Raw genomic sequence first — 26,469 nt, 5'->3', positions numbered from 1 at the left:
CACTGCAACCCCATATCCAGCTCCTCTCCACAGCTCTTCCTCCACTCCACATGGCCTATCCCTCCTGCCAGCACCTTCCCCGCTTCCCTCACTAGTCCCACTCCACACCAGCCCAAAGGCTTGCTCATCCACCCAATGATCCTCTGCCCACTCCACCCAAACCTTGCCCCTGCCACCTGGCTGCCAATCCAGCCCTCACAGCCTCTCACCCTCGTTCCACCAGAACCAGGACCTTGTTCCTCTCACACCACTCAAAAACAGTCCCCTCCCATTGTCAGGAGCAGCTCCACACCTCCTCCTGTTCCATCCATTCCCTACCCACCTCCCTCATCCCCATTAACACCGAGATGGATGCTCAAAGGGGAATCCATCTTGGGTAAATTAATTCAGGAATCAGGAGGTTAAATTCAACTTCACGTGTGGCTTAGACAACGCGTGAGCCCAAGCCTCCAGATTCCTTTGGGATGTTGGGAAAAGACATCCAGTAGCCCTCCTAGCACAGGACACATCACCACTAGTAGAGTCAACCATCACACCATGCTGGGGGGTCAGGAGATAGAGTATGACTAGATGTTGATGATGGAACACACCTGGAGAAACGCTCACCACCGTGAGGCCGTGCTGAATGTTTGGAAGATGGTGCGCATCCAGATTATAAAGAGCAGCATTCTGTAGTTTTAAAAACATTCTTGGTGAAGATTGGGATGTACAGTAAATGCGGTACTATATCCATGGCATGGATGACAGCTGCTTTGCACCGTACTGAGTAAAAGAAAGGCAGCCCTCAGCCGGGTTACGTAACAATGTTTGCATTTAACTGACCCAAAGTAACATTTAACAACAAAATGTTCTGTTTTAATTTGCTTAGTCAACCCAGTAGAGAAGAAATGAGAAACAACATCTAATTAAAAAATATTGATCCACAGCAATCAAACACCATGCAGCTGGCCGGGAGTTAGATTCTCAGCAAACTTTGCATTTCAAAGCTAAACAATCTCAGCACTTCTTGAGTAAGGAAAGAGCAGACTTCCTTGTAAATACCATGGCTGTGATTTGAGTCATGGTGCCAGGCTAAGAAGTATCCTTGTCCTCTGTGATTCCTGGCCAGTGGGGAAGTATTCATATTGTAAATATCCAGCTACTATAGGGCACTCACCTGATAAACAACTAACCACTGTATGGCACTTGCTTTATTGAAAAAATAAAACTCTGCAATTCTATGACATTTACTCTGTAAATATCCTGGAGTACCATGGACCCTCGCCTATTTTTATACGATGAACAGTCACCAGGTATGTCAAAAGTCCTGAAATAAGAGAAATACATAAGAAATCAAAACTGGTTGTCTTTCTAAATGACATGCCCTATTTCAACCACAAGTTGCTAGGCTCGATTCAGGAATCACTGGGCAAAATTCTCTGCCTGTGCAGGAGGTCAGACTAGATGATCATAATAGCCCCTTCTGGCCTTTGAATCTGTGAAGAACTGGAGCAACGCACAAAAAATAAGCCATCGTCTGTCTGACTCCTACAGACACACACGGGCATGCATCGTTCAGAAAGAGATCGTCAGCTGTACAAGCTAGTTTTCTACAGAGGATGTAATGAAACTGCCTGTTTCTGGTCGCAGCACCTGTGCGCTGTTTGGATAGAGGAGAAGCTGCTGAATCCTTATTTCTGGACAGGAACAAAAATATTCTGTCTTAATTAAGAGAGAAACCAAGTGAAGATCAGCTTGACAGCTCTGTGCCAATGACGGAGCTATGAATAGCCTCAAACACCTGCAGCTGCCATGAGGCGAGGAGCCGCTGTGCCCTTGTGCAGCATTACCTTGTACTCCTCACCCTACACAACATACCAACTGCTATCCCATGAGCCATGAAAGGAGCCAACAACCGAAACTAGAAACTCGGTCAGCCCCTTTTGCTCCCAGCTCCCCTGACGTCCGCTGTAATCTTCCTTTGAGCACATGCACCATGCAGCAGCCGGCAGAATTCGTCATTGGCTCAAGCAGGGACTTACAGGGGACACAGCATAACCCTGGAGCGAAGGCTGAGCCATCTCCAAACTCTCTGAACCTCTTGAGCAGAGGCACAGAGAGCCATGATATCTAGCTGGGTTGGGAAGGCTCTCCTGTGCTCTGCCTTTTACATTATCTGAACTCTGTGGTGACCTTCCCAAGAGTTTCGGGCTGTATTTCGCTCTGATTTTACACAGCCCAGAGTGCTCCGCCCCATAACCACTCCCCAGATCAGCAGAGCAGCCTCCCAGAGCACCAGCTGATCTCTTCTGACTTTACAGAACTCCACCAGCCTCAGAGAATGACAACGGAAAGGCCTGTGACAGCGCCAGCCCTATTCACTTCTGCCCATGCAACCAGCCACTGCAGATCCTTAGATTACCAGTACTGTTACTCAGGCATGTCTGTCCGAGCGCTATCCCACCCTCTCTTGCAAGCTGCCTCCTCTCAGTCACTGAGACCACAATATTACTGAGATCAAGAGCCCTGTTAAAGCTACAGATAATCCTTACAGTGAAGCAGTCAGGCAAATTCAGTTCCCCTGGAAGACCTTATCTGGCTTCAGGGAGGATAAGCTGAAATCCTCCATTGTATTTTCCCCCACCCCTTCACTCTCTCCAGTCTGCAGCTCCAGGAGACATAATCTTGCACCTGGTTAAGACTGAAATACAGTGTTAGGGAAAGGCATGATCTAGGACGGCTGTCTGGACAGGGAGGGAGATAGAGTGGGGCCCCAGGGGGGAACATGAGAGGGAGAGAGGCTTGCAGAATAAAATATACATCTGGGGACTGACCCGGGAATATCCTGGCCCCACAACTCTGCTCCTACAATGCTAATCCTTCTGAGGAGAAAGTCATCCACGGTCACCATCGTGCTCACGGCTGGAGGAACCTGGCCAAGTTCTAGGCCCTGAATTCTGAGTCCTCCCAGGAAATGCAGCACTGTGAGGGTCTCCTAACCAAAGCACCCTGGTCCCCCAACCTCCCCTATTGGCAGAATTTCCTCTCCCATTCCCCTTAACTACTATGGCAGCAGCTCATGCAGTCCAAGGCACAATCTAGCACATGGCGACTTTTGTTTCCTTCTCTTAGCTCCCAGCACATCTAGCCCTGCTGTGACTGACCAACCTCTGCTCCTTGGCATGGCCTGCACTGTGACAGCTCAGCTCTCCTGAGATCCCCCTCAAGCCTGGAGCAGGCCCAAAGCGGGTGGGCAAATCCTGGTGGGTTGGTATTAACTAGAGCTCGTGCCTTTTCAAAGCCAGCATTCAGAAGTTTGGCCACACCTTCTTCAAGGCCACATATCACAGGCACCTTCCTTCAGCAACGAAGGGGCAGGTGAGCCCCTCTTACTAGACCGGTGGTTCCCAACCTGTGGCCTACGGGTCAAAAGTGGCCTACAGGGGCTTTTAAAGCAGCCCACCGCTCCCCTTCCACTGGCTGCAGAAGGGAGCAACTGCCTAAAGACCCAGACAGAGCGTATTGCTGCAGGGCTACAAGACTGGTGCAAGCTCCTTGCTGCAGTCAAGAGCAGTGCTCCCCTCCCCCAGCTCCAGCAGAAAGCAAAGGGCTCTGCCTGAGTCCCTAGATGCTGGGGTCCCTGCTGGAGCCAGAATGAGGGTGTAACCCATCTGCCAGACCAAGTCGGCAGCAGCAAGGGCCGGGTTCTATATCTAGGGGTCCCTGTAAATGATGCAACACCAAACTGGCTCGAGCCCCCACCCAGTCACCTGGGAAATTACACACTATCCCCTGGGCGCCCTCCAAAGGGCAATATTTCCCCTCTCGCAAGCACAGAGTCTGAGTGTAGAAAGAAACCTTTTAATAGCAAAACAGAGAGAACACCGCACTGGTTTGGGGAAACAGTGCAAACAGAGTTCATGAACTCATTGAGCCCAAACCCATCCCAGAGTACGGGGCATGTCCTTCGCCTCTCCCTTCCTTCTTGCCCCTGTACTGACCGTCGTAGTTGCAATATCCACCTCTCAGGTGTGACTCTGCCCCGTAGGCCGCACCGGTCCAACACAGGCTTGTCCAGGCCCCCTCTGCTGCTGTCTCCTATCGCCTGTGGGCCTTACTGAGTCCCCCACCGCTGGCAACGACCACGCCGATCTCCCACCGACTGCTGGCACCAACCGCACCTGGCTCCCGCCGACCGCTGGCCGCCCTGGCTGGCACCGACTGTGCCGGCCCCTCCGCCGACCGCCTTGGGCTGGCACCGACTGTACCCGGCCCCTCCGCCGACCACCTTGGGTGGGCACCGACTGTGCCCGGCCCCTCCGCCGACCGCCTTGGGCTGGCACCGACTGTGCCCGGCCCCTCCACCAACTGCCCTGGGCTGGCACCAATTGTGCCGGCCCCCCTTGTTGACTAGGCTGGCACCGACTGTGCTAGCCTCCCACCAGAGTTGCCTGTTGCCCACTCAGCTCTGTTAGTGGTCAGGCAAGGTTCAGCTCTTAGTGATTTCAGCTCTTAGTGATTTCAGCTCATAGGTAAACCTTCTGCTGTCATACAGGAAATGTCCCTGCTTTCAAGAGACAAAAGACTCCAAGGTGAGTCATTAAGTCTACCTTTTAACAATGGGAGGTGAGAGTCACTCCCTGCCAGGGGAGCCCCTTTCACTTGGCCCCTGCAATCCCAATAGGAGACTCCTCCACCTTTTCCAGGCTGAAACATCGGCCTGCCACCCTTGGGGAGCTCTGTCTATTTTAGGGTGAAGTGTTCTATCATAACAGACTAAATACAGTTTTGCTGACATCTGTTCATACGATTGAAGGGCAACATTTCATTACCCCAGCAGTTAACACAAAAGTGGTTTGTAACCCAAACCCAGCCCTGCTAATCATTTCCCATTATGCTCCACACCTAGGTAAATTATGCTAAGTACTTAATTGTACTCATGCAGATACAAAGCCCATGCAAATAATGTGCCCCCCTTTACTCAGACACTCAGACCTTGCTTACAAGGGGAGCACTGATTTCCCGTCCTCCTGGCTTCAGAAGGGAGCCACTACTTAGAGACCCAGCTGGAGCAGATGAGGCTACAGGACACGTGCGGTTTCCCTGCTGCAGCCAGGGGGACGGGAGATCAGCGAGGAGGGAGGCAGAGACTGGTGGCCCCTCAGGGTTGTAAAAATGAAATCTGTGGCTCTCGAGCCAAAAAGGTTGGGAACCGCTGGCCTAGACCATCAGTGCCCCTCCTGTATGGGTTGCAGGGGGCACTGCAGAGAGAAAGACACCAGTTGCCCTTCTCCCTTCCTCAGCCAGGAGTGAAGGCGAATTCACGCTCAGGATTCGGAATTCCAGCCTGGGACGCAGCAGCTACTAAGCAGATAAGTGCCTGCTCCCGGTAAGAACAAGTTAGACAGACCGCTGTCTGGGGGGATCTGGATCCATTTCCAGCCCAATCTTTCTAGGATTCTCCATCCGTACAGTTATTTGGAGGGTTGAGGCAATCGCAGGCTGTAGTTCCAACCCTTGTAATCAAACGATTCTTGCTTTTTCTTCCATCTCTCTCTCGGGCAGCGAGACATCTCCCCTGCCACCCAAGTTCTCTCAGCGGGCTGCTCTGGCTCGTTTTACCTGCCATGCTCTTGTCGCCCATCGCCGTTGCCACGGCAATTCACGCTTTGATCTGGGCAAGGAACCAATGTGTGACTTTTGTTTATGTAAATGACCAGAAAATGCCCCAGACATTTTGAATGTGAAAGAAAAGACTCAGAAAGGGAGAGAGAAAGAGAGATCCTTGACTGGAACTTGGGAAAACCTGTCCTGCAAACCTGATTTGCTCCTTGCTGGTGTAATTGAGCAGGACTATTTTCAAATGTTATTGTCCCATAGAGTAGGTGGCATCATCCCGCATCCTGGGTGAGGGGGGAAATACAGATTGCCACATACCCGCCCAGCTTGTCACTGCTGTATGACTTGGGGATGTCACTAGGGTGACCAGATGTCCCGATTTTATAGGGACAGCCCTGATATTCAGGGCTTTTTCTTATATATGTGCCTATTACCCCCACCCCCATCCTGATCTTTCACACTTGCTATCTGGTCACCCTAGATGTCACCATGGGACGTGGTGAGGCTGCCCCCCAACACATCAGCGTGCCATGGCAGGACCCAACAGCAAGACATCATGATGGGACAATGGGCCTGATCCTGGGAGGGGCTGAGCACATGCAGCTGTCTGAAGTCACAGCTGCTCAGCCCCTCTGAGGGTCAGGCAACATTCTGGGAGGGATTCTGCCCCTCCATGCTGGCAGTAAGAAAGGCAGCATGGACCACTGGGTAGAGCGCTGGACTGGGATTCAAGATACCCGGCTTCAATTCCTGGCTCTGCAACCAGCCTGCTGGGTGACCTCGAGTAAGTAATTTCCCCACCCTGTGACTCAGTTTCTCCATGCATGAAGTGGTGATAATGATACTGCCCTCCATTGTACAGTGCTCTGAGATCTAGAGATTCCCTGGCACAGGCACTGTGTTGGGCTGCCATTAGCCCCTCAAGCTCTGATGCAGGAGGCAAATTGAGGATGAGACTGGAGTTAGGAGGGGGCCTCTCGGGGAAGGCTGGGCACTACAGAGAGTCCATGTTGCTCCAGAATGCACAGCAGCCCCTATGCGGCCTTGACAGCGAGAGCCTCTGGCCTCCAGCAGCCCCTGATCAGTTAATGCGATCTTTGCCTTCCCCAGGCTGCGTCTCTGTTCTTCTGTGCCCCTGCTAGCATCTGAACGTCAAGCAACGGGAGGATAACTTCCCCTGGGCAAAGAGGAACCTAACGGAAGATGAGTGACCACTGGCACTGTAGGAAACGGCCTGTTACTGCACAGCAAGTGTTTGCTTCCAGGAAAGTTTCCCCATGAGCCTTTGAGGGGCTTGCCAATCCAATCTTGCCAAAATGCCCCTTTCTTGCCATTTCTACCAGCAAGTGTGGAAGTGTTGCAATAACGCATCAGCCCTGTGCAGGAAATTTCTCCTTGGTAAGTTGCTGATTTCACATCATAGGGAATTTTGCCCTCTCGATGTAACAGCTCATCTTGCCCGCTCCAGGATGTGGGTCTCCAGCCGGCTGGAATGGCATTTCCCAAGGCCAAGCATCTGCTCTGCAAGCTCCACGTGAAGAAAGAGTTTGAATTCCCCAAGCGCCGGCATATCATGGCCACGGCCACATGGCCACCGGTTTGGGCCACACAGTACAGAATTAGCCAGCATGGGACAGTTGGCATGTGTGCCATCTGCATGTTACATATACTCACGGAGAAGTGCCCACAGGAAGACATGCACACCCACACTCAAGGACTTGCACGGGCACACACACAGCATGAGACACCCCCTGGCAGACACGCCTATTCGCATAAACCTGCAGATACTAGTACACACACACTGACGCTGGAAGGCTGGCACAAGGCACCGTGCCATAACACAGTCACAATGACGGACACAGAGACGCGCACATGCATTAATGCTGCCATGCACTCAGCCCTGGCCCCAGCCACACACCCACCCACCCATCAGTGCGCATGCCAGGGGGGCTGTGGCCCCCTGAGTCACACGTTGAGCTGTGCTCAGACTGACTGGGCACACCTGGCACGCACAGCAGTGGCAGGGACATCTCTGCAGATGGCGCACAGTCTCTTCTCCAGGGCTTCACGTGGCGGGCTGGGAAATGAGCTGCTGTTGGCTTCAGCTTCAAGCTCATGGCTGGAAGGAAAGGGGAAGAGAGCCAGGTGCTCTGCGCCACAGTTGAACTCCTGTACACCCTGCAGGTTTGAGGGAGCAGTTGCCAGGGCTATCTTAGGCCTGCTCTGATTGATGCCAACAGGCATTTTGCTATTGCCTCCAATGGGAGTAGGAGAAGGCCTTCCCTGGCTCCATCTGGGCTTCTTCATCACCCACGAGGGAGCAGAGAAGGGGCTCCCTCATTCCACCCCCTGCTATACCTCTCTTGCCACTGCAGTCACCAAACGTCCTTCATCCCAACAGAGTCTTCCTCACCTCTCTCTTCTCCATCTCCCCAGCCCTAAGGAGCACAGCCCCATCCGGTGCCAGCACTGACCCTGAGAGCAGCAGATCAGAGCCTTTTTCTTAGAAAATCCAGCTCTGCTCCCCTAGGAAGAGAAGAAAACAGCAGCTCGGGGTTACAGCTAATAAAGCCCAGCTCCTCATTGGCCAAGCCCCCAAAGCCTTCCCTGCATGCAGTTGCCTAGCAATCTGGTGCCCTCGCATGGCCGCCTTGCAGCTGAGAGAGATCCTGGAAAGCCACACGGTAACTGACTGGATGAACAACTTTATTTTCAGAGGACACGGTTCAACAGCCAGCTGCAAGGGAGAGGACCTGGGCAGGAAGTGGGATGGGCAGGGGGACAGATACTGCTACCAATGCAGCCTTCAGCCTCTATCGCTCAGATGGTCCCATGCTGCAAAGTTCAGCTCTGGGTCTGAACTTTCCCAGAGTTCAAGGCATTAGAGTCTGGTTGGTCACATCGTGCAGGTCCACCCAGGAAGATGGATCGAGATTGGAGCCTGCCCATTGCTCTGGGTCATTCGCATCCCAGCCGTTGTCTCAGGCCCATCTCTCCTCCTAACTATCTGGGCAGGGTCGGTGAAGAGGACGTGAGCAATGAAATGTAATGGGGATGTGCACTGCAGAGGTTAGAAGCTTCTCCAAACTGTCTGAACCTGTTGCATCTTCAGGATCAGGCTGGTCCCCATGCCAGAGCAGAGCTAGCCAGCACTCCCTACTTTCCAGCAAGCCAGCAACACCACAGCCTTTGTCCCACTGAGCCCAGACAGCAGAGAGAATGGCAAGGATACATACAGTGGGGCTGGGAAGCCAAATTCAGTGACAGGTCTGGATTCATGCTAGAGATGGAACAAAACCAGAACCTCCCCCAACCCCACACTCCAGTGATTCAAATTAATGAGAGCCCAGACCCCAGTTCACTCAGTTTCAAGCTTGGGTTTGCCAAACTGAGACCTTCCACCTTGCTCATTCTGGAGATGAGACAAAACCAGAGTCTATCATCTGCACCTTATCTCTGAGACCACCAACTTTCCTGTCCACAAACCGAGGGGAGACCTAGGTTATCTGGAAACCAGTTCTAATCCAGACCTGGCTTGCAATTCTCAAAATCAGCACCGCCTCCTCACTGCCTCAGTCTTGGAGTTAAGGCCCAGGACTTGCAGTAGAGCGATGTTCCACTCCCAGCTGTGTCAATGGATTCCACTCACCACTAGGGCTGCTCTGGGGATTAGCTCCTTCCAGGTCCAACGCCCCCTTTTGCCATTAACTCACGCACCCTGTCACATTCCTCTCTCTCTGCAACTCAAGGCGCTCTCTCTTCATGGCTTGGTCCTTCAGCCAGATTACTATAGTCCTCCCCTTCTGCATTAGCAAAGCCCTATTGGACAACTGTCTCAGGCCATCTTCTGCTCCACTGCCTAGTATATGCCACTTCCCTAGTGGCTGGTAGGGGAACCCAGGCCTGCCCTCTACTCCTGATTCCAGCCCAGGGATCCTGCTTTACCTCAGACCCTTGTGCTCTTTCCCTGGACCCCTTCCTACATCTTCTGGCTCCCCATCTCTGGATTTACCAGCCCAAACTCCTTCCTCCCAGGCAGTAACTGCCTACTGCTTAACTTCATAACCCCAAACTCCCCTCCCTTCTCCCAGGGAGTGACCATGGACTACTTCCCCTGCAGCCCCTTTTTTCATCCAACTTCCTGGCTTTATACGAGCCCTGCCTGTTCCTTCCATCAGCCTTTTCAGCCCTGGTTCTCCCCCAGGTGCAGCCTCAGAAGTTAATTAACCTTTGCCTTGTGTGGGGTTGGCACCCCCTGACAGTGACTCTCTGAGTGACTTTAGGCAAGTCACTTAACCTCTCTGTGTCTCAGTTTCCCCACCTGTACAACAGAAATAACATTCTCGCAGGCCTGGTCCAGCTTCCACTGATGCCAACAGCAAGACTCCCACGGCCTCCCACAGGAGCTGGACTGGGCTACTCCTTGGGCAGGGTGGGTTGTGAGACTCAATGAATTAATGTCGAGTTGCTCTGAGGGAAGGCAACAGAGATACATAAAGTAGCATTAGAAAGGAGTTATTCTACCACAGCTGGCTCACCCATCCCTAGGGAACATAAAGCTGTTCATTTCACATTCCCAGCCCATCTCTTTCCTTGAAGGCAAACTGGCAAAATATTTGCTGCCATCCTCTTCTTCACAGTCTCAGGGTTCGCTTGGGGAAGAATAACGCTGTTCTACCCACACTGGGGGGTTAGCTTGTGTTATGTCCTAGTGCCTTAGGCGCTGAAATGGGGCTTGTTAAATGACGCTGTGCTCCGTGTGCTAATGAAAAGGGATTTCGATAAAAACACCCTCCCACTAAAGAGGTGCAGAAGGAAGAGTGGCAATAATATGCTGATATTACATCAGAATACATGGTCTTGCACAGACTGGCTGCATCTGGGGACAGGTGGGTACTGAAACCTTAACAATTACCTTAGCCTCTGCCAGCTAGAGGGGTTTTGGTGAGTGCCGTAGAGTAGATGGGGGGTAGTTCACAGCTGCTCTAGTGCTGGTCTTCCCCTGGAGGAACCACCGTACAGAATGGTTTAGGAGCCTTGGCTATGGAAAACGTTCAGCAATATTCCCATCCTCTCCCAGCAGGAGGCACTGTGGTAATGGTTTTCAAGCCTTCACTGGGGGGGAGCTTGGAGCTAGTCCACACCTAGCCGCATCCAGCAGAAGGCACTGTAGAGAGCAGTATAAGCATCATGGCTATTGAAAGCTCACAGCTCTTCTATTCCTAGTCCCCATTAGCAACAACAACAAACCAAATGGGGGGAAAGTGACATTTCAAAATGAACTGCTAAATCCCCTGCCCCTGATTTCATGGGCCTGTTTTGCTAGGAAAAGGGCTGCCTGAAGGTGCATCGGTGCCATCGTTCCTTTCCCTGCAAAACACGCCTCATCCTGCTCACTGGAGTATCCTCAAAGCTGGTGTTAATTTCATTAACATTCCCTTCGAGCAGTTCGTCACACTGTGATTTCCTGGCCGGATCTGCTCAGCATTCTTAACGCCATCCTTGGGGTAATTTGTCTACAGGCGTCAAACTTTCCAAGTGGATGCATATGTTGCATTAAAGATTGGTTCTTCAAAAAGCCAAAATATACTGTGAGATGCTATCAGCTGCCAGCACTGGCCTGTCCGGGCTGCAGGGCTAGCTTCTTTGGAACTAACCATAGCTGCAGCTGCTCCCTGCAGCCACTGTCCCAGTGCTGAAATGTCTATAACTGAAGGCATCTTAGGGCTTGTCTACACTTACTTCCAAGATTCAGCGGCAGTCGACCGGAGTTACGCAAGCTACGCAAAAAACTTGCATAACGCCCATCGACTTCTCTGCTTCTGTTCTGCGCGCCGTCTTCACTGCACTGCGCCGAGGGGAACTGTGTTCCCGTCAACGCAGCGCTACGCCACTTGAGAAGGTGGTCTTAGGAAGTCAATTTCTGGATTGACTGAGCGGGTCTTCACTGATCCAGAGAAATCGATCGGACAGTGGCAATTTTGCAGCCTTCAGTGAAGACATAGCCTTAGAATCCAACCCTCTCTAGGCTCCCTGCTGCCACCAGCCTAGTGCGGAAATGTCAATTAGCTGTGGGCTAGTCCCCTAGAAACCAAATCTCTTTGCTCCCCATCATTGGTCCCTCAGCGCCAATCCCAGCTCAGGACCGTAAATCTCTCTGTTCCCTGAAGTCGCTGCTCCAATCTCCAGGATTGCCCTAGCGGTGGCCTGTCTTTGTGCAAATGCTCCTGAGATCCTCCTGGGGGCTGCATCTCTTCATTTCTGCCACCCGCTCCCGCTCTGACACTTAGATCTCCAGTGAGAACATGGGACTGGCTCAGAGTCTCTCTATCTGCAGGCTGGGACAGCTTCCTTGCCTGTGGCTGGAGGAGGAATCGGATCATTTCCTGAGGGTGATAGGTGGGTGAGATGGAGGGATCCAATGCTCGGGGTGAAGCCAGGACCTACTTCTCTTTCATTATTCCATTCTATCCCCATTTCCGCCTCTGCCTGGCTCTGTCACGGAGCCAGCATGTGGCAGTCAGGATTGTGTGCAGTTCTGTGGTTCACAGCACCCTCGTGTGGCTCCTTCCCTGCAGCTGCAAGGTGACAGCATCCGAACTGGCAATGGATCTCTGTTTCTCGGGGAGTGGCGTGGATTTACAGCTTGACCTGCATTTGCAGGGACACGATGTGAGCTGCACACTGCTGGGAACACCTCGGGGCATTTTAGTTTGGGGGCTGATGGGATGGTAGTCATTTGCACTGGAGAGAGGAGCTCAAAGATCGGGGGTTACCAGGAGAGGGCAAACCCATTCTATGCTCCTTCCTAGTTCTGGTCCATCTCCTTTCCCAGCTGCATCAACAATAAAAGAAAGCAAAAGCTTCATTTATGGTTCTCTCCTTTCACCTACAGCAGCTGGCTGGCAGGACCATAGTTAGTGGAAATACCAGGTTATCTAGGGAATAGTTTCCAAGGGTGAGGCCTAGGCTGGGGTGAGCCTGAGAGAGATGACAGGAGGATTCTCCCTATCTAGGCTCCTACACTGTATCTGTCACTACAGCAGCTGAGCACATCCGGAGAAGCTGAGCAAAGCTGCTGTACAACAAAGGACCAAAAGGAAGTTGAGGCAATTAGTACCAAGACAGAGGAAGGCGAGTGGTTAAGGAACTGGGACCCAGACACCCTGTGTGAACTACTTGGGCAGGTCACTTAATCTCTCAGTGCCTCAGTTCTCCATCCAGAAACAGGGATAAGATTCCTTTCTCCCCCCCACGCCGTCTGTTTTGTCTGGTTAGGTTAGATGTTACACAGAGACTCTCCCTATGCATTTGTACAGCATCAAGTATAATGGGGCCTGTAGGTGCTTGAATCATACACATGCTAAATTCCCAGTGTGTGAAGGTGCAGGGACTGGGAATAAGGGAGCAGACAAATCTCCTGTCCAAGCTAATGAGGTCCACCTGATCCCAAATCTACCAAATGGGACAGGATGTGCATGGCCTTTTGGCTCAGCCTGGGCCTGGATTCTAGGGAGATAGATATAGTTCTCACTCCATCCCAAGGGAATGAAGTGGCAGCTGTGGTTGTGTCGAGATGTGAAAAGTGATCCATTTTCACTTCAGCCATGAAAACTGTTAGCATCACAAGTGTTCGAAATCTATCCACATGGTGGATATAGGGTGAAACATGACCTTTTCCATCAGCAAATGCCTCTTTTCATGGGGAAATTCAGCTCCAGGGAGGGGCTGCACTAATCATGAGTTTACATTAATTGGAGGAAAATTGCCAAGATATTAACCAGTTGGGATCAGAGACGTCTCCATTTGCCCTGAAAAATAAGTCCTCTGATCTCCAAGTGTGTAATAGGAGTGTACACATCTCTACAACATTTCTGCTCTCCACTTCTACTCTGAGGGTCTGGCAGCCCCACATGCTACATGTCCACTATGGGAAGGGACATGACCCTAAATGCTCCTTAGCAGGGAGATGATAAAAAATACCAGGTCAAATGGACTGCATTTTCTCATGTCAAGTTGCTGGAATTGGGATCAGCAGGGCACCATCGGCAGGAGAGAGGGCTCTGCCACCTGCAGGGGGCAGATATATTTTTCTAACCCTTTAAAGCGCATTATAAGCATTACAGGCCAGATCCAACCCTGGCATAAATTCCATTAATGTCAAAGGAGGGATGAATTTGGCCCACTGAGATACAAAAGGAAGCAAAAATATGCGAAAGGAGCCCATCATCTCTGGGCAGAGGAGAGTCAATGGGCCATGTTAACAGATTGAGTAGGATTTTCTCAGAGATCAGTAACACAGGGGGATATGTATATATCATTTGCTGTGGCTTGGGAAAACTGTCAAACTCCAGATACACACATGAACCATCTAACCTGCCTACAATTTCCAGGATGCCCAGCTTCTGCAGGCAGGGACATTATAGGCTACTGTGATTACAGCACTCAGGCATTAGCTAGCTCAGAGCTGCATGATGATAGTCCACAGCCCCCAGCGTACCTTGGTTCCGTAAGGACAGTGATGTTACAGGGTGCAACAGATCCTTTGAGGGCTCCAACTCCCAGAATGTTTTAGTTTGTAATCATGCAGGGTGCAGATGGCCCGTCCTGCATGGTAAGACTCATTGGTGTTTAAGCAGTCAAAATCAAGCCGTTATCGCACCCACACAGGTCGTTAAAAGGACGGTGCAGGCTAAAGTATTCGCTGGTGGGTAGAGAAACTTTTTGGAGGTTCTTTTGTGTCCCAAAGCAGAATCTCACCAGCAGATATGATTCCTAGGCTCACCATTGAAGGCCATGTGGTCCTAGGTGAGCATCTTGGGTTGGAGGATTTCCCAGCTGAAACTCAGGTGCTGAGGCAGACCAAGAAATGGTGTTTCAAGCAGCAAGATTCCAAGAGAGATAGAGGCCCCACACAGCTGCCTCTCAGGGACAGAGCAGAGCTGAGGTTGCTGCAAGAGAGAGTTGCCTGGCTGCTGTTTGTGACCAAGGAAACAGCTCATGTGCAGCTTGTAAATAAACAGGCTACACTAAGAATATACCGGGGGTGAAATCCCAGCCCCAGTGAAGGCAACAGGTGCTTTGCCATAGACTTCAAAGGGACCAACATGTCATCCCCTGACCCTGGGTCACCGATTTCTCCTCCAAATGGACCTGCAAGGCCCTGACACCTACTGCTGCTTGGCAAAGGGGAATGCCATGGAGAAATGTGGGCTCTGCTAACACTCTGTGAGTTACTCACTGTAAATGCAGGCAGCAGAGTCTTGCCACAGCTTTGTACCTTTAGAACAGGTCCTTTTAGTATGGCCGTCCCTGGCACATCCAGTCGTGATGAGAGAGGAGGGAGAGACAGTATCTTACTTTTGCACATAAAGGAGCAGGTGCAGCCAGCCCAAAGCATGGTGCAAACATCACCCTGGGCTTCTCTAGCCCAAGTAAAATTCAAGCTGCCACTGTACCCAGCAGTTAGGGAACAGCATGCCTGGCAAATCCCACTCTCTAGGACATCATGATCTAGTAAATGCCTCCAGGACAATTGCTTCACAAGCTGAGGGACCAGGTACTAAATACACACAGCAAGAGTGTTTCTGCCTGTTGAGTAAGATGTTCATAAAGGAAAATACAACCTGGCAAGGTAGGGACGAGGTGCTCCAACCCCCACCCTCCACTGCCAACAGCTCCCGTTCAGGGCTCGAGAGAGTCTGACCTACAGGGGAGATGCTGAAGCAGGAGATAGGCCATTGGCAGACAGATAGGGCTTGGGCTGGATTTTTTCCATCAGGTTTTAGTATCTTAAACATATGGAACCATACACTGGAAAATCGGTATTTACGTAATATAGGGTGTGTCTTATAAAAGCAGATATCAAAATACATTAATGAGCAACTGGTTTAGGGTTCAGTTTCTCGCTCTTTTGGTTGTTTAGAAGGGTCAGCATTCCCATGAGATAACAAAGAGCATCCTGACCAGCCCCCTTAAAAAAGGGAGAAGGACAAGTGAAGATCTCTGACTACATCAGTGCTTATGCACTGCCACCTAGACACTGATGGGACCCACAAGTGCCCACTGACTCCCCCATACAAGGCATTGAGTTAATGAAGTCCTGATCTCTAAAGCAAGAAAGAGTAAAGAAGGCAAGAGGACCGCAGGCTCCTTGCAGAAGCTAGACGGAAATGTTAGTCGCAGCAGAGGTCATTCTCGTGTTTTTACTGATCTGTGAAGTCTTGGACTAAGGCAGCAAGAAGAGAGAGAAACCTGAGAGCTACTGGAGTCAGCAGTAGCAGCACTTCTCTGGGTTTGAGAGAAGTCTCACATAAGGCTGTGGGAGCAATTTGTTCCTGGACTATAGAAGCTGGCAAACGCCATCTCAGCACAATGCAGAACATAGCCACAGCCCTCATTCCTTCCCTTCGGATTTAGCTTCCTCTTCTTCCTCCAGGGAGCTGGCTGTGCCATCAGAGAAGAATTCATCCTGATTGTACTGCTTTACCTTGGACTCCAAGACAGTGATGCGCTGTTTTAGCTTCAGCTGGGCAGCATTGTACTCGGTCAGGAGCCGGGCAAAACGGGTGTGCAGCGTCTCCAGGTTGGACTCTAACCTCTCCAGCTTCTGCTCCGTGTCCTTCCCTTCTGCATTCTCTGCGGCCGCAGACTCATCCAGAAGTCCTTCCTTGATCAAGATCTCCCGGCCACGCTCCTCCAGGACCTTCTTGGCATCAGGGTACTCGGTCACTGCTTCCATCAGGTCATCCTTAGACAGGCAGAAGAGATCGGAGTAGCCGAGGCTTCGGATGTTGGCCGTGCGCCTGTTGCCCATTTTGCTCCCTTTTATGTTGAGGATGCTGATCTCGCCAAAGCAGCCTCCCGCAGTAAGTAAAGCATACTGGGTCACGCCATCGTCCGCCACAACGGCCAGCTTTCCCTCCTTGATGATGTACATCTCCTTGCCAATGTCCCCCTTCCGGCAAATGTAATCTCCAGGGCTGAAAACCTGAGGCCGAAGCTTCAGCACTAGCTCCACTAGCAGACCAGCCTCACAGTCCTGGAAGATCCTCACCTTCTTCAAAGTCTCCAGGTGGACATTGATGGCAATCTCCGCCCTCAGCTTGTCAGGGAGGTTCTTGAGTACCTCTTGCTCATCCACAGCCTTCTTGTTGGTCCACAGGTAGTCAAACCACTTGATGACCTTGGCCTCCATGTGCCTGCTGACCTTGCGGAATTGCATGTAGTGCTTGATGGCATCAATTTTGGCCTGGAACTCTGCCCTGGTGGCATTCATGTTGGATATCATGGAGCCCACATTCCCGACTATGGTGGCAAAGATGAGGACGCCGATGAGGAAGTCGACAATAACGAAGAGGTACTCCTCATCACGCTCAGGGGCTGGGGTCTCTCCAATGGTGGTCAGGGTCACAGTGGACCAGTAGAAGCAGTAGACATACTCCCTGTTGAGATACCCGTACTCAGGGTCTGTGATATTGGGGTACACCCAGGTGTCTGTCCCAAACCCAATGGCCTTGGAGATGGCGTAGTAAATACAGGCGTTCCAGTGGATGATGATCAGGATGTAGAGCACCAGGTTGCTGATCCTGAAGATATTTGGATAGCTGGTTCTGGTCTCAGTCCGATCGAAGAACTCGAACATGCGGGAGAAGTGCAGCAGCCGGTTGAAGCGTAGTTCAGGCCAATGTAATCCCACTGCAAAGTAGGCCAGGTCTGTTGGCAAGATGGAGAGGGCGTCCAGCTTGAATTGTAAGGTGGTAATATAATTATCCCGTAGCTTCTTTGGGTCCTTGACCAGCAGACCCTGTTCCAAGAAACCTAACAGAGAAACAAGGGAAAGAATTGTCCTGGTTCAGATACATTTGTTCTCCTGGCTTTGGAGTAGCATTCACCCCAACATACACATATAGTCATTAAAATATTTCTAATTCCACCTGATCTGCTCAGTCTACAAGCCTTCGCCAACCCTCAAGGTCTTCATCTGGAAAAAGCCACCTAAGGGTACTACTTAGGGATTTACTCTGATGACACAAAAATAGGAGGACACACTGATGTTTCTGCCCTCCATATAGTGAATTAGCTCAGAGCTCTGCAGTGACAGACAGAAATTGCACAGCAGCCAACTACATTCTGGGAACATTAAATTCTACCGTTTTTCCATTTAGATTACTCATTAACTTAACAGATACCAAACCAAAGACACAGACCTAAAGCTGTGCCCGAATACTAATGGTAATGTGAGTAATTTTGTACAATTATTCATAGGTGAAGTTAAAAGCTGGATGATGAATCTTTCATTTTGAAACTTACTCTATTTCACAGAGCTTTTAATGAGATACTCTCTCCAGAGGCCATTTCCTGCTAGCTAACACCAAGGTATCGATTAAGCCACTCCTCCTAAAGGAGCCCCAGATCAGGCACGTCCCTGACAGCTTATAGCAGATCTCAGGTGATTAATATTAAAACAAATCCTTCCAAGTCCAAGATGCCCCTTCTGCTCACCTGTTCGCAGCCTAATGACAATATCGGCGATATAGATACAGTCCGAGACATAGTCCAGCACCAGCCAATGAATAAAGTAGCCCCTCTGGAGATCAGTGAAACAGGCTCTGTGGGAGAACCACATGGCAGTAATTAAAGGGAGTGCGTTATCAAGATACAGAAACCAACACAACCCCCATCACTTATACTGAACACAGGCTGGTACTGGGGTCCCTACATGCTGTCATGGGCACCAGGACTGATCTTTGTCAATTTCCAGCCATTCAACATGCCTTGGAAATTAAGTCCATTACATTTGCAACATCTTCCCTCCACAGAGCTAAGCCTCCCAGCAATAGCACAATGCCACTCCACCAACCCAGCACATGCATCTAACCTAGATTGAAGTGATTCTGCCTTTCCAGAGCCACGACAATAGCAAAACTGGGTTTTTTTCCCATTGATGCAACAAGGTCGATCACTTCCCGTGTGCCCCCTCATGGCTGGGGTGGGTCTGCAGCTGCTGCCTCAATTTCCCACCTTGGACTCCTCAAATATTCACAAGACATTCATGAGTCCAACACCGGCCGCCTTTTTTGAGGTCTGGCTTATTAGCATAAAGTTAAAAAACAAACCCAAAAAGTCTTCCATCCCAATGCCATGCTGGGCACAGCCCCACCTCCCAACGTGCTTTCCAAGATGCTGGACAAGACACAAGGCCTGGCCTGCTTTCTTTGCCTTCTCCCCAAAAGGAAAGCAAAACTTCCGATCAGGGCTTTCTCCCCAGTCGCAACTCCCTTCATCAAGGACCACTGCGGGAAACACTCTTCCTGCAGTTTCACTCTAGTTGTCCACTGGCCTCTGCTTTTCTCCCCCAGCCCAGTTTAGACACACAACCATCTCTCACATGACCTAATTCATCCTCTCTACCTGGAGGCAAATCAGCTGTATCACAGGTGGGCTAAGCCGTCCCTCCCTTCCAAGGGGCCAGCCACCCTCTAACAAGCGGCCACAGAACCAGTCCAAGACATAAGCCAGTTTCAGCTGGCTGATGCTGGCCTCAGAAATGGCATCCAAGGTGGTGGAAGGGTAGCCGTGGAACGCATCCTACTCACCTTGCCACGAGCAAGCACCAGTTGTAAAGGACAGGCACTGAAATGACAAGCAGCCAGCAGTAATACCAGTCTCCAGCAGGATCCACCACAAAGAGCTCCCATTTCTTCCTGAAAATAGAAACCAAGATAACCACAGTGGAGGAGGCTGCATGTGGTTAACAGCACAATGAGCATCAATTACATCTTGTTTTAATTATAAATTTTAATTAATTCCATCTAAAGATCTCTAAGCACCTGCCAAGGTACATCAGTTAAAGCCCTCCCCACCCAACACCCCTTTGAAGTAGGTAAAAAATGTGCTCACTCAATAAGCAGAGGGGGAAACTGAGGTATGGAGAGGCTAAGTTGCTTGCCCAAGGTCACCCAGCCAGTCAGTGGCAGAATCAGGAATAGAACTCAGGTCTTTTGATTTCCCTGCTGCTGTTGCCATCACTAGACAACATGCCCTCTCATATATAATCTGGTATTGTATGTGTCAGTACAATAGATACTGCTCTGAGTCTGCTGATAACTCTAGTGTTGATTAGGGCAGGGAGGGAAATCCGTGTCCATGTAGTTTAGGGGCATATGAGGCGCCATGCTAAGGAAGGAAAGTGGTTGCTGTAGCAGGTAGTACTGTGGAATTGCCATTTCCGTTCTGCTCTGTGCTGCCTGCAGTCTGCTCACTGAATTTGTGGGTCCAACCTTTGAACTGTTCGCACACGTTTGATCCTGCTTATCTGGGGACTCGGCAATGAGATGTGTGTGCAGCAATTGCCAGATTTCACTGGAGGAGAGAGGAACAGAAACTCTGCTTCCGAACTGATAGGCTTGTCTCTTTCACTCTATGCCAAGAGGACAAAACTCCCCACAGCCTTTGAATTTACAAAAATCCCACCCTGCGATGGAAAACAAAACAAATTTCATCCTTATCCATTTGTCAATTGCTAAGTCCCTCACCCGGCAGCACTGCTTCTGCTACCTTCAAAACCAACGTCCTCCGGCCTTGCCTATACTTCCCTGGTTTTGCACAGCACAGGCATTGTCAGCAGGAAAGCACAGAGCTTTGGGAACAACGCATTTGGCAGAGCCTGCAGGGCAGGTTCATGCATAGGTTCGGTAGGGCCACCACAATGGTGGTTGTTCAACATTGGTCTAAAAAGGGGAATTTTTTTTGTTGTTAAAAAATGGGTTACATTGTTTTCAGAGAAAGGGATTGTCTTCTACTGTGTTTGTATAGCACGGGAGCCCTGATCTCAGATGCAGCAGCCAGGCCAACAGTTCCCTAGTGGGGTTGTGCCATCAGTAGATGGGGATGCAGCGATCTCTAGTGTGGAGGACACCCTTTTGCACCACACAGCGTGACCTCACATGTATAGTGCCTGCAGAGTCACGATTCACGGAGGATGCCATTTTGTTCTACTAACCCCTGTTGATCATCACTGATAGGTTAGCACCAAGGAGAAATAATTGAGTTAGGATGTCATAATGCTGCGTCACAACATCACATTAATGACTTCACGTCATGACAGGTATTGTGTTACAGAGTGACCTAGATAAATTGGAGGATTGGGCCAAAAGCAATCTGATGAGGTTCAACGAGGACAAGTGCAGAGTCCTGCACTTAGGAAGGAAGAATCCCATGCACTGCTACAGACTGGGGACCGACTGGCTAGGCAACAGCTCAGCTGAAAAGCACCTGGAGGTTACAGTGGACAAGAAGCCACTGAATCAACAGTGAGCCCTTATTGCCAAGAAGGCTAACAGCATACTGGACTGCATTAGTAGGAGCATTGCCAGCAGATCGAGGGAAGTGATTATTCCCCTCTATTCGGCATTGGTGAGGCCGCATTTGGAGTATTGTGTCCAGTTTTGGGCCTCCCATTACAAAAAGGATGTGGACAAGTTGGAGAGAGTCCAATGGAGGGCAACAAAAATGATTAGGGGGCTGGAGCACAAGACTTATGAGGAGAGGTTGAGGGAACTAGGCTTGTTTAGTCTGCAAAAGAGAAGAATGAGGGGGGATTTGATAGCAGCCTTTAACTACCTGAAAGGGGGTTCCAGGGAGGATGGGGCTAGGCTGTTCTCAGTGGTGGTAGATGACAGAACAAGGAGCAATGGTCTCAAGTTGCAGTGGGGGAGGTCTAGGTTGGATAGCAGGAAAAACTTTTTCACTAGGAAGGTGGTGGAGCACTGGATTGGGTTACCTAGGGAGGTTGTGGAATCTCCATCCATAGAGGTTTTTAAGGCCTGGCTTGACAAAGCCCTGGCTGGGATGGTTTGGTTGGGGTTGGTCCTGCCTCAGCAGGGGGTGGGACTAGATACCTCCTGAGGTCCCTTCCAACCTTCAGCTTCTATGACTCTAAACCTCTGGAAAGTGGCAGCTCCCTGTAGAGAGCTCATTCCTGCAGCACCCCTTCTGAATATGCTCCCCTTCCATCTCTCTCTGTTCCAGTTCTGAGCCTATTGCCTCTGATAATTAACAAGCCACCTTTAATCTCACAGGGCAGAACATTTTCTTCTGCAGCTATTAAAGGCTCAGATACAAGCCTCTGATCTTTTTCTCCCACAGAAAACAATCATTTCTCAGCGTTCTAATTACCACATATAATGGCGGGGCTCAGACTAGTCAATGGAGCTCTGCCCTTTAATTATAGAGATGAAGAAAAGCCAGGTTATTGTTTTTCCCTCTGCTTGTATGTGTAGTATAGATGAAAGGGCTGGATTTGAAGAGCCTGTTAGAGAACTAGCCCTCACAGTGTACATGCTGGCAGAAGGCTTGAGCAATGAACACGCTCCCTTTGGCTCCTGCAGAGAATGAATCGAGACTTGCAAATACGGCAGCGGCCAGGTGACTCACTCACATTTGTCAAGGTCTCCTGGGAGTTCCTTCTGGGAGCAGCTATGGCTGAGGAGAGGAGGTTTGACCTAATAGCTGCGGTCTGGTTTGGGAAGCCGGGACACTGGAGTCCATTTCAGACTCTGCCTCAGACTTCCTATTTGAGCTTAAACACTCTAAACCAGGGGTTCTCAACCAGAAGCGTACTCTCCCCAGGGGATCATAAACCACCACGTTGCCTTCCCATAGTGCTACATGGAAGAGGGGTCTTGGCTAGATCAGAGGTTGGGGCCTGGTATAGAAAAGGGGGCCAGGGTATGGAAAAGATTGCCAGCCAGAGCTGTAAGCCTTCGCTTCCCCCTTCCATAAGATGGGGCACTACTGCTTACAGACCTTTCTAAAATGCTTTGAGACCCTTGGATCAAAGGCACTGGGTATATGCCAACTGTTATCAGCGTGGCAGATATAAGTTATCAGGGTCAAGGTCTAGTACAGAATCAGGGACGGCATGTGATTCCAGGAACCCCTGAAACTAGACGGTGAGTAAAGGGTACACACAAACTACAGACGCGCCATGGATTGGGGAATCCTTGTATACACTGCCCCTACCAGGGCCCAGTGCCAGCATCCAGATACTAACACAAACTGTTCAGAAACTGCTGGGTACGGCCCTCTGACACAGCCCAGCATGGCAACCCCAGTCACCTCTCGTTCAAGCTTGTATCAGGGCACACAATCAGTCGCTTAGCCCTCTGCACAGTGGGAAAGAGGGGCACACTTGGGAGTGGGGAGGAGGTCTACCCCATACAAGAAACATTTGGCTTTCAGCCAAGAAGCCAGATGGTTTTTAAGAAACTCTACTTTTTGCTTTTGCTGCCATCGTTTTCTTGGTCCCCTTGGTCGTTGCCACCTCCTGCTGTCACCGTCTGGAGCTCTGGCCCGCGGAACCGCTCAAGAAACGAGTCCGGCCTTTGTTCCTCCTCCCGCAAGCTCTTGTTAGCCCAGTTTCTGAGCACCACGACCAGCCGCACTATCCTGGCCAGGGAGAGAAGAAGTCAGGAGAGTCAGGAGTCGGTGCGTTTCCAGCGGGGGTCTTGTTCAGAACCGCTCCCAACCACAGCTGCCCGGATGCTGGCTGACTGTGCACACCTATTTCAAATGCCCATTCAAAACCATGGACCACTGGGACATGTAGTGTGCCAAAAGCATGAGCATGTTCTCCCATGTTCTGGGCTCGCTGTCTCTGCAGCCCATCCCTCCACACAGCTGGAAGCGCTTATTGCATGTCAATGGAGACTGTGCGGAAGCCAGCAAATCCCACATCCAAGATCATCAGATCTGGAAAGCACAAGGGTCCTGTCCCACTAAATGCAGTGGGACTGGAGGGAATTCAGCTCAGCACAGGACTAGGCCCTAAACCCGGAAAATGTCACCTTTTGAGGGCGTGAATGACAAGGTCATCAAAGAGCCCCCTTTGCCCAGTGCAGTTGGAAAAGGATTTGCCAGAGGTGAAAGGTTAACACGTCACTTAGTAAACACAAAGCGGCTGGGCCCAAACGCGCGGGTGAGTCACACAGCCCTGCAAAGGCAGCGGCGGTTTGAGCAATGGGGCGACATTTTGCAAGATTTTTCCAATTTCCCCACAAAACCTTTGCAAAGCCAAACCACCAAGGGGCTTCAGCACCACTCTCGTGGCAAAGCCACTGCGTGGCAGATTTCCCTCCACTGAGCTGGAAATGCTGAACAGTCCTCAGCCCTCATGGCTTCATCCCAGGCCGGGCTATTTCCTGCAAGTACCTGGTCAGGGCTTCTCTCCCTTGGAAGGTAGAGTTGCCTGGCTGATCAGCATTGTCCAACGCAGCCACCCTCTGCAGCTCTGAGGAGGTGTCATCATCTGCAGATGGGGCCCTGCAGAAGAGAAAAGAGATCGAGATAAGTCTCCGCTTGCTCTGTGTCCACCACCAGCTCCGTTAGATGACCTAGGCACTAGGGGATGAAGAGAAGAAATCATTTATCATCAAGATTCTTCCCTCCCCCTTCCCAGCCTTCTGCTCCTTGACCCATTCAGACCTGGGCTTCCCCCTCACTCACATGTGCTAGAGCAAAGCCGACCCACATGCCCCAGCCTCTCCCAAGCTGAGAGGGAATCCTCTCTGTTATTCCAATCCTTGGTTTCCTCCATTCAGCCTGGAGAGGTCACTCATGGTAACATCATCTCCCTGGTGTTCCCCTTCAAGCACATGAGCCCATCTGGCTTTCTGTGGAGAGTAGGGTGGGTGTCCAGCAGGAGCTGGAGTAAAGTGACCAGACTACTTGCACAGTGAGGTCTGGATTTCCCTTTGGATACTCTCCTGGTTTCATCAGCCCCTGGGGTTTGTTTTCACTTCTGAGAGGAAGAATGGCCCAATAGGTTAGGCTGCTAACCTGGGATTCAAGGTACAGGCATTCAAGCCCTCGTTCCACCACAGACTTCTTGTGTGATCTTGAGTAAGTCACTCTCTGTGCCTCAGTTCCCACCTGTACAGCAGGGATAACTGCACTGCCCCGCCTCGCAGATGTGCGGGAGGGTAAATACGTACTGACTGTGAAGTACTCAGACACTTCAGCACTATTGCTACCCCTCCTCCCTGGCTCTATAGAGCACAGATGTCCGTGGCTGCTCTCACAATTTGCCCTCACCTCTCTCTGTCAAGGGCACATTTCCCCCATTAAGAGCTCTTGCTCAGTATTATCCCTCCATCTTCCACTAGGTCGGCCACCAGGCTGGACACCACAAGGACACCCTTCCAGGACATGCTTAGCTGGCTTGCCTTCCAGCATCCTAACCGTCTGCTCTGCCCACTGAAGTCACTGGGACTTTACTACATTTACTCTGCTTGGCTCTCCATAGACCTCTCGCAGGTCCCTATTAGATCTTCTGCAGACATCATTCTCCCTCACTGGCCCCAACATTCATCTCAACACTTCATTTTCAAAGGTAATTAGCATCTTTCTTCTTTCCTAGGTCCCATGTCCATATAAAACTACAGGCCCTATAATAGCCTTGGACATCTAAAGCTTGGTAGTTGGGAGCTGGAAATTCCCTGCAGAGCAAAGTAACAGGTATTCCCTCTCTGTACCTGGGCCTTAATTTCTTCTCCCACCGAACTGTTCTTGGCAATCAGTGCTCACAGGTATTTAAACTGTCTAACTTGTTGATATTTCAATGGGGGCACATAAGTATCTGAGACAGATAGCATCTTCCAGTCTTATTGACTTGAGTAAGGGGTGGGTGAGGTCCCTCGGGGCATGCCCCAAACCTCTAACACATTTTAAATCAGTGGTGCCTGCACCCTTTTCTAACCGTGGGCATTGCCAGACCCACACAGAGCCTTCCTGGGATCTGCCCAACTCCTCACACAGGGCTGTGACTCCAAACTTAAGCCTCATCCCTCAGGCTTCCACCTGGATTCTTCCTGCACAACCCAGTTCTCTCTGTCCTGAGAGGGAGAGTCAGCCTTTATCTTCCTGAGCAGCATTAACGAGACGCTCTCTGGTCTGCCTGCCGGGCTGAGCCAGCAGAATAGTTCTGCTCCTCTGGACAAGGCCCTACCACCTGGTACACAAGCCAAGCTCTAGCACTGCGGTGGGAGGAGACGCAGAGTGCATTCCCCCTTCAGAACCGGGTGTTCAGGAGACGCCTTCACACACAGCCTCTCCCCAGATTGACTAGATGGTCCCCATACCACTCTGGTTGCTGTCAGCTGAAGTCCCCCTGGAGCTGGCTGGGCTGTCTAGATCCCTGTATTATGCCATGCCTGAAAGGGCCCAGTATCCCTTGGAGTAGTCTGAGGTTCACCCGTCTTTTCACCCCTACTAACAGTCTGCCACTCTCTTGGGCCCAGTTCTTGTTCCAAAGTGAAGAACAGCCTGACCTGCTGGAGCCAAGCTCGGTCCGCTCCAGATCATCCTCAGTACTGGTTGTGACAGACAGCCGAGGCAGTTGGGCAGCAGGCGAGTTCTTCAGACCATTACTCGTTCCCATCATCCTCCATGTGAGAAAGCCCCCAGCATGAACCCTGCCCCAAAAAGCAGGAAAGAGCAGAAAATAACTAGGATATGAAAGACATGCAGCGCACACATGCCACGCACCATGCACAGCTGTGAAGGCACTTGTTGGAAGAGGAGGCATCTAAGAACAAAAGGTTTGCTGACCCAGATCATACTATAAGGGCATTCCCCATTCTGCCTCCAGCAGAGGCCTCTACCAGAGGACGATGAAAACTACCCACAATGCATTTCATCATCACAGGTGGTTATTACAAACCATGGATGTGTGAATAAATCTGTTCATGCATGATCCATATGCAGGCTTGGAGTTAACTCACAGGACTGGAAACTGGAAGGCTGGACCCTAGACTCCCCGAAGGGTTGTCAGCAAAGTACTTCATCTCCTGGCACTTTCCCCATCTCTAG

General features: G+C 50.8%; 1 protein-coding gene across 1 annotated transcript; it reads right to left on the bottom strand.

Moving 5' to 3' along the window:
- Nucleotides 1-15,994: 15,994 nt before the first annotated feature.
- On the bottom strand, nt 15,995-26,041 carry CNGA2 (cyclic nucleotide gated channel subunit alpha 2). The gene is made up of 6 exons (XM_067548433.1): nt 25,929-26,041; nt 23,812-23,922; nt 22,876-23,049; nt 19,197-19,304; nt 18,103-18,209; nt 15,995-17,418 (listed from the first exon to the last, which is right to left on the bottom strand). Exons 1-6 carry the CDS (start codon nt 26,039-26,041, stop codon nt 15,995-15,997), a joined length of 2,037 nt encoding a protein of 678 aa, XP_067404534.1.
- Between the last annotated feature and the right edge of the window lie 428 nt (nt 26,042-26,469).

The sequence above is a fragment of the Emydura macquarii genome, unplaced genomic scaffold (genome assembly GCF_026122565.2).
Source record: "Emydura macquarii macquarii isolate MOO-44397 ecotype Brisbane River unplaced genomic scaffold, CSIRO-AGI_Emac_v2 contig_1253, whole genome shotgun sequence".
In the NCBI taxonomy this organism is placed as follows: domain Eukaryota; kingdom Metazoa; phylum Chordata; order Testudines; family Chelidae; genus Emydura; species Emydura macquarii.
This window is presented reverse-complemented; position numbering and strand designations above follow the sequence as displayed.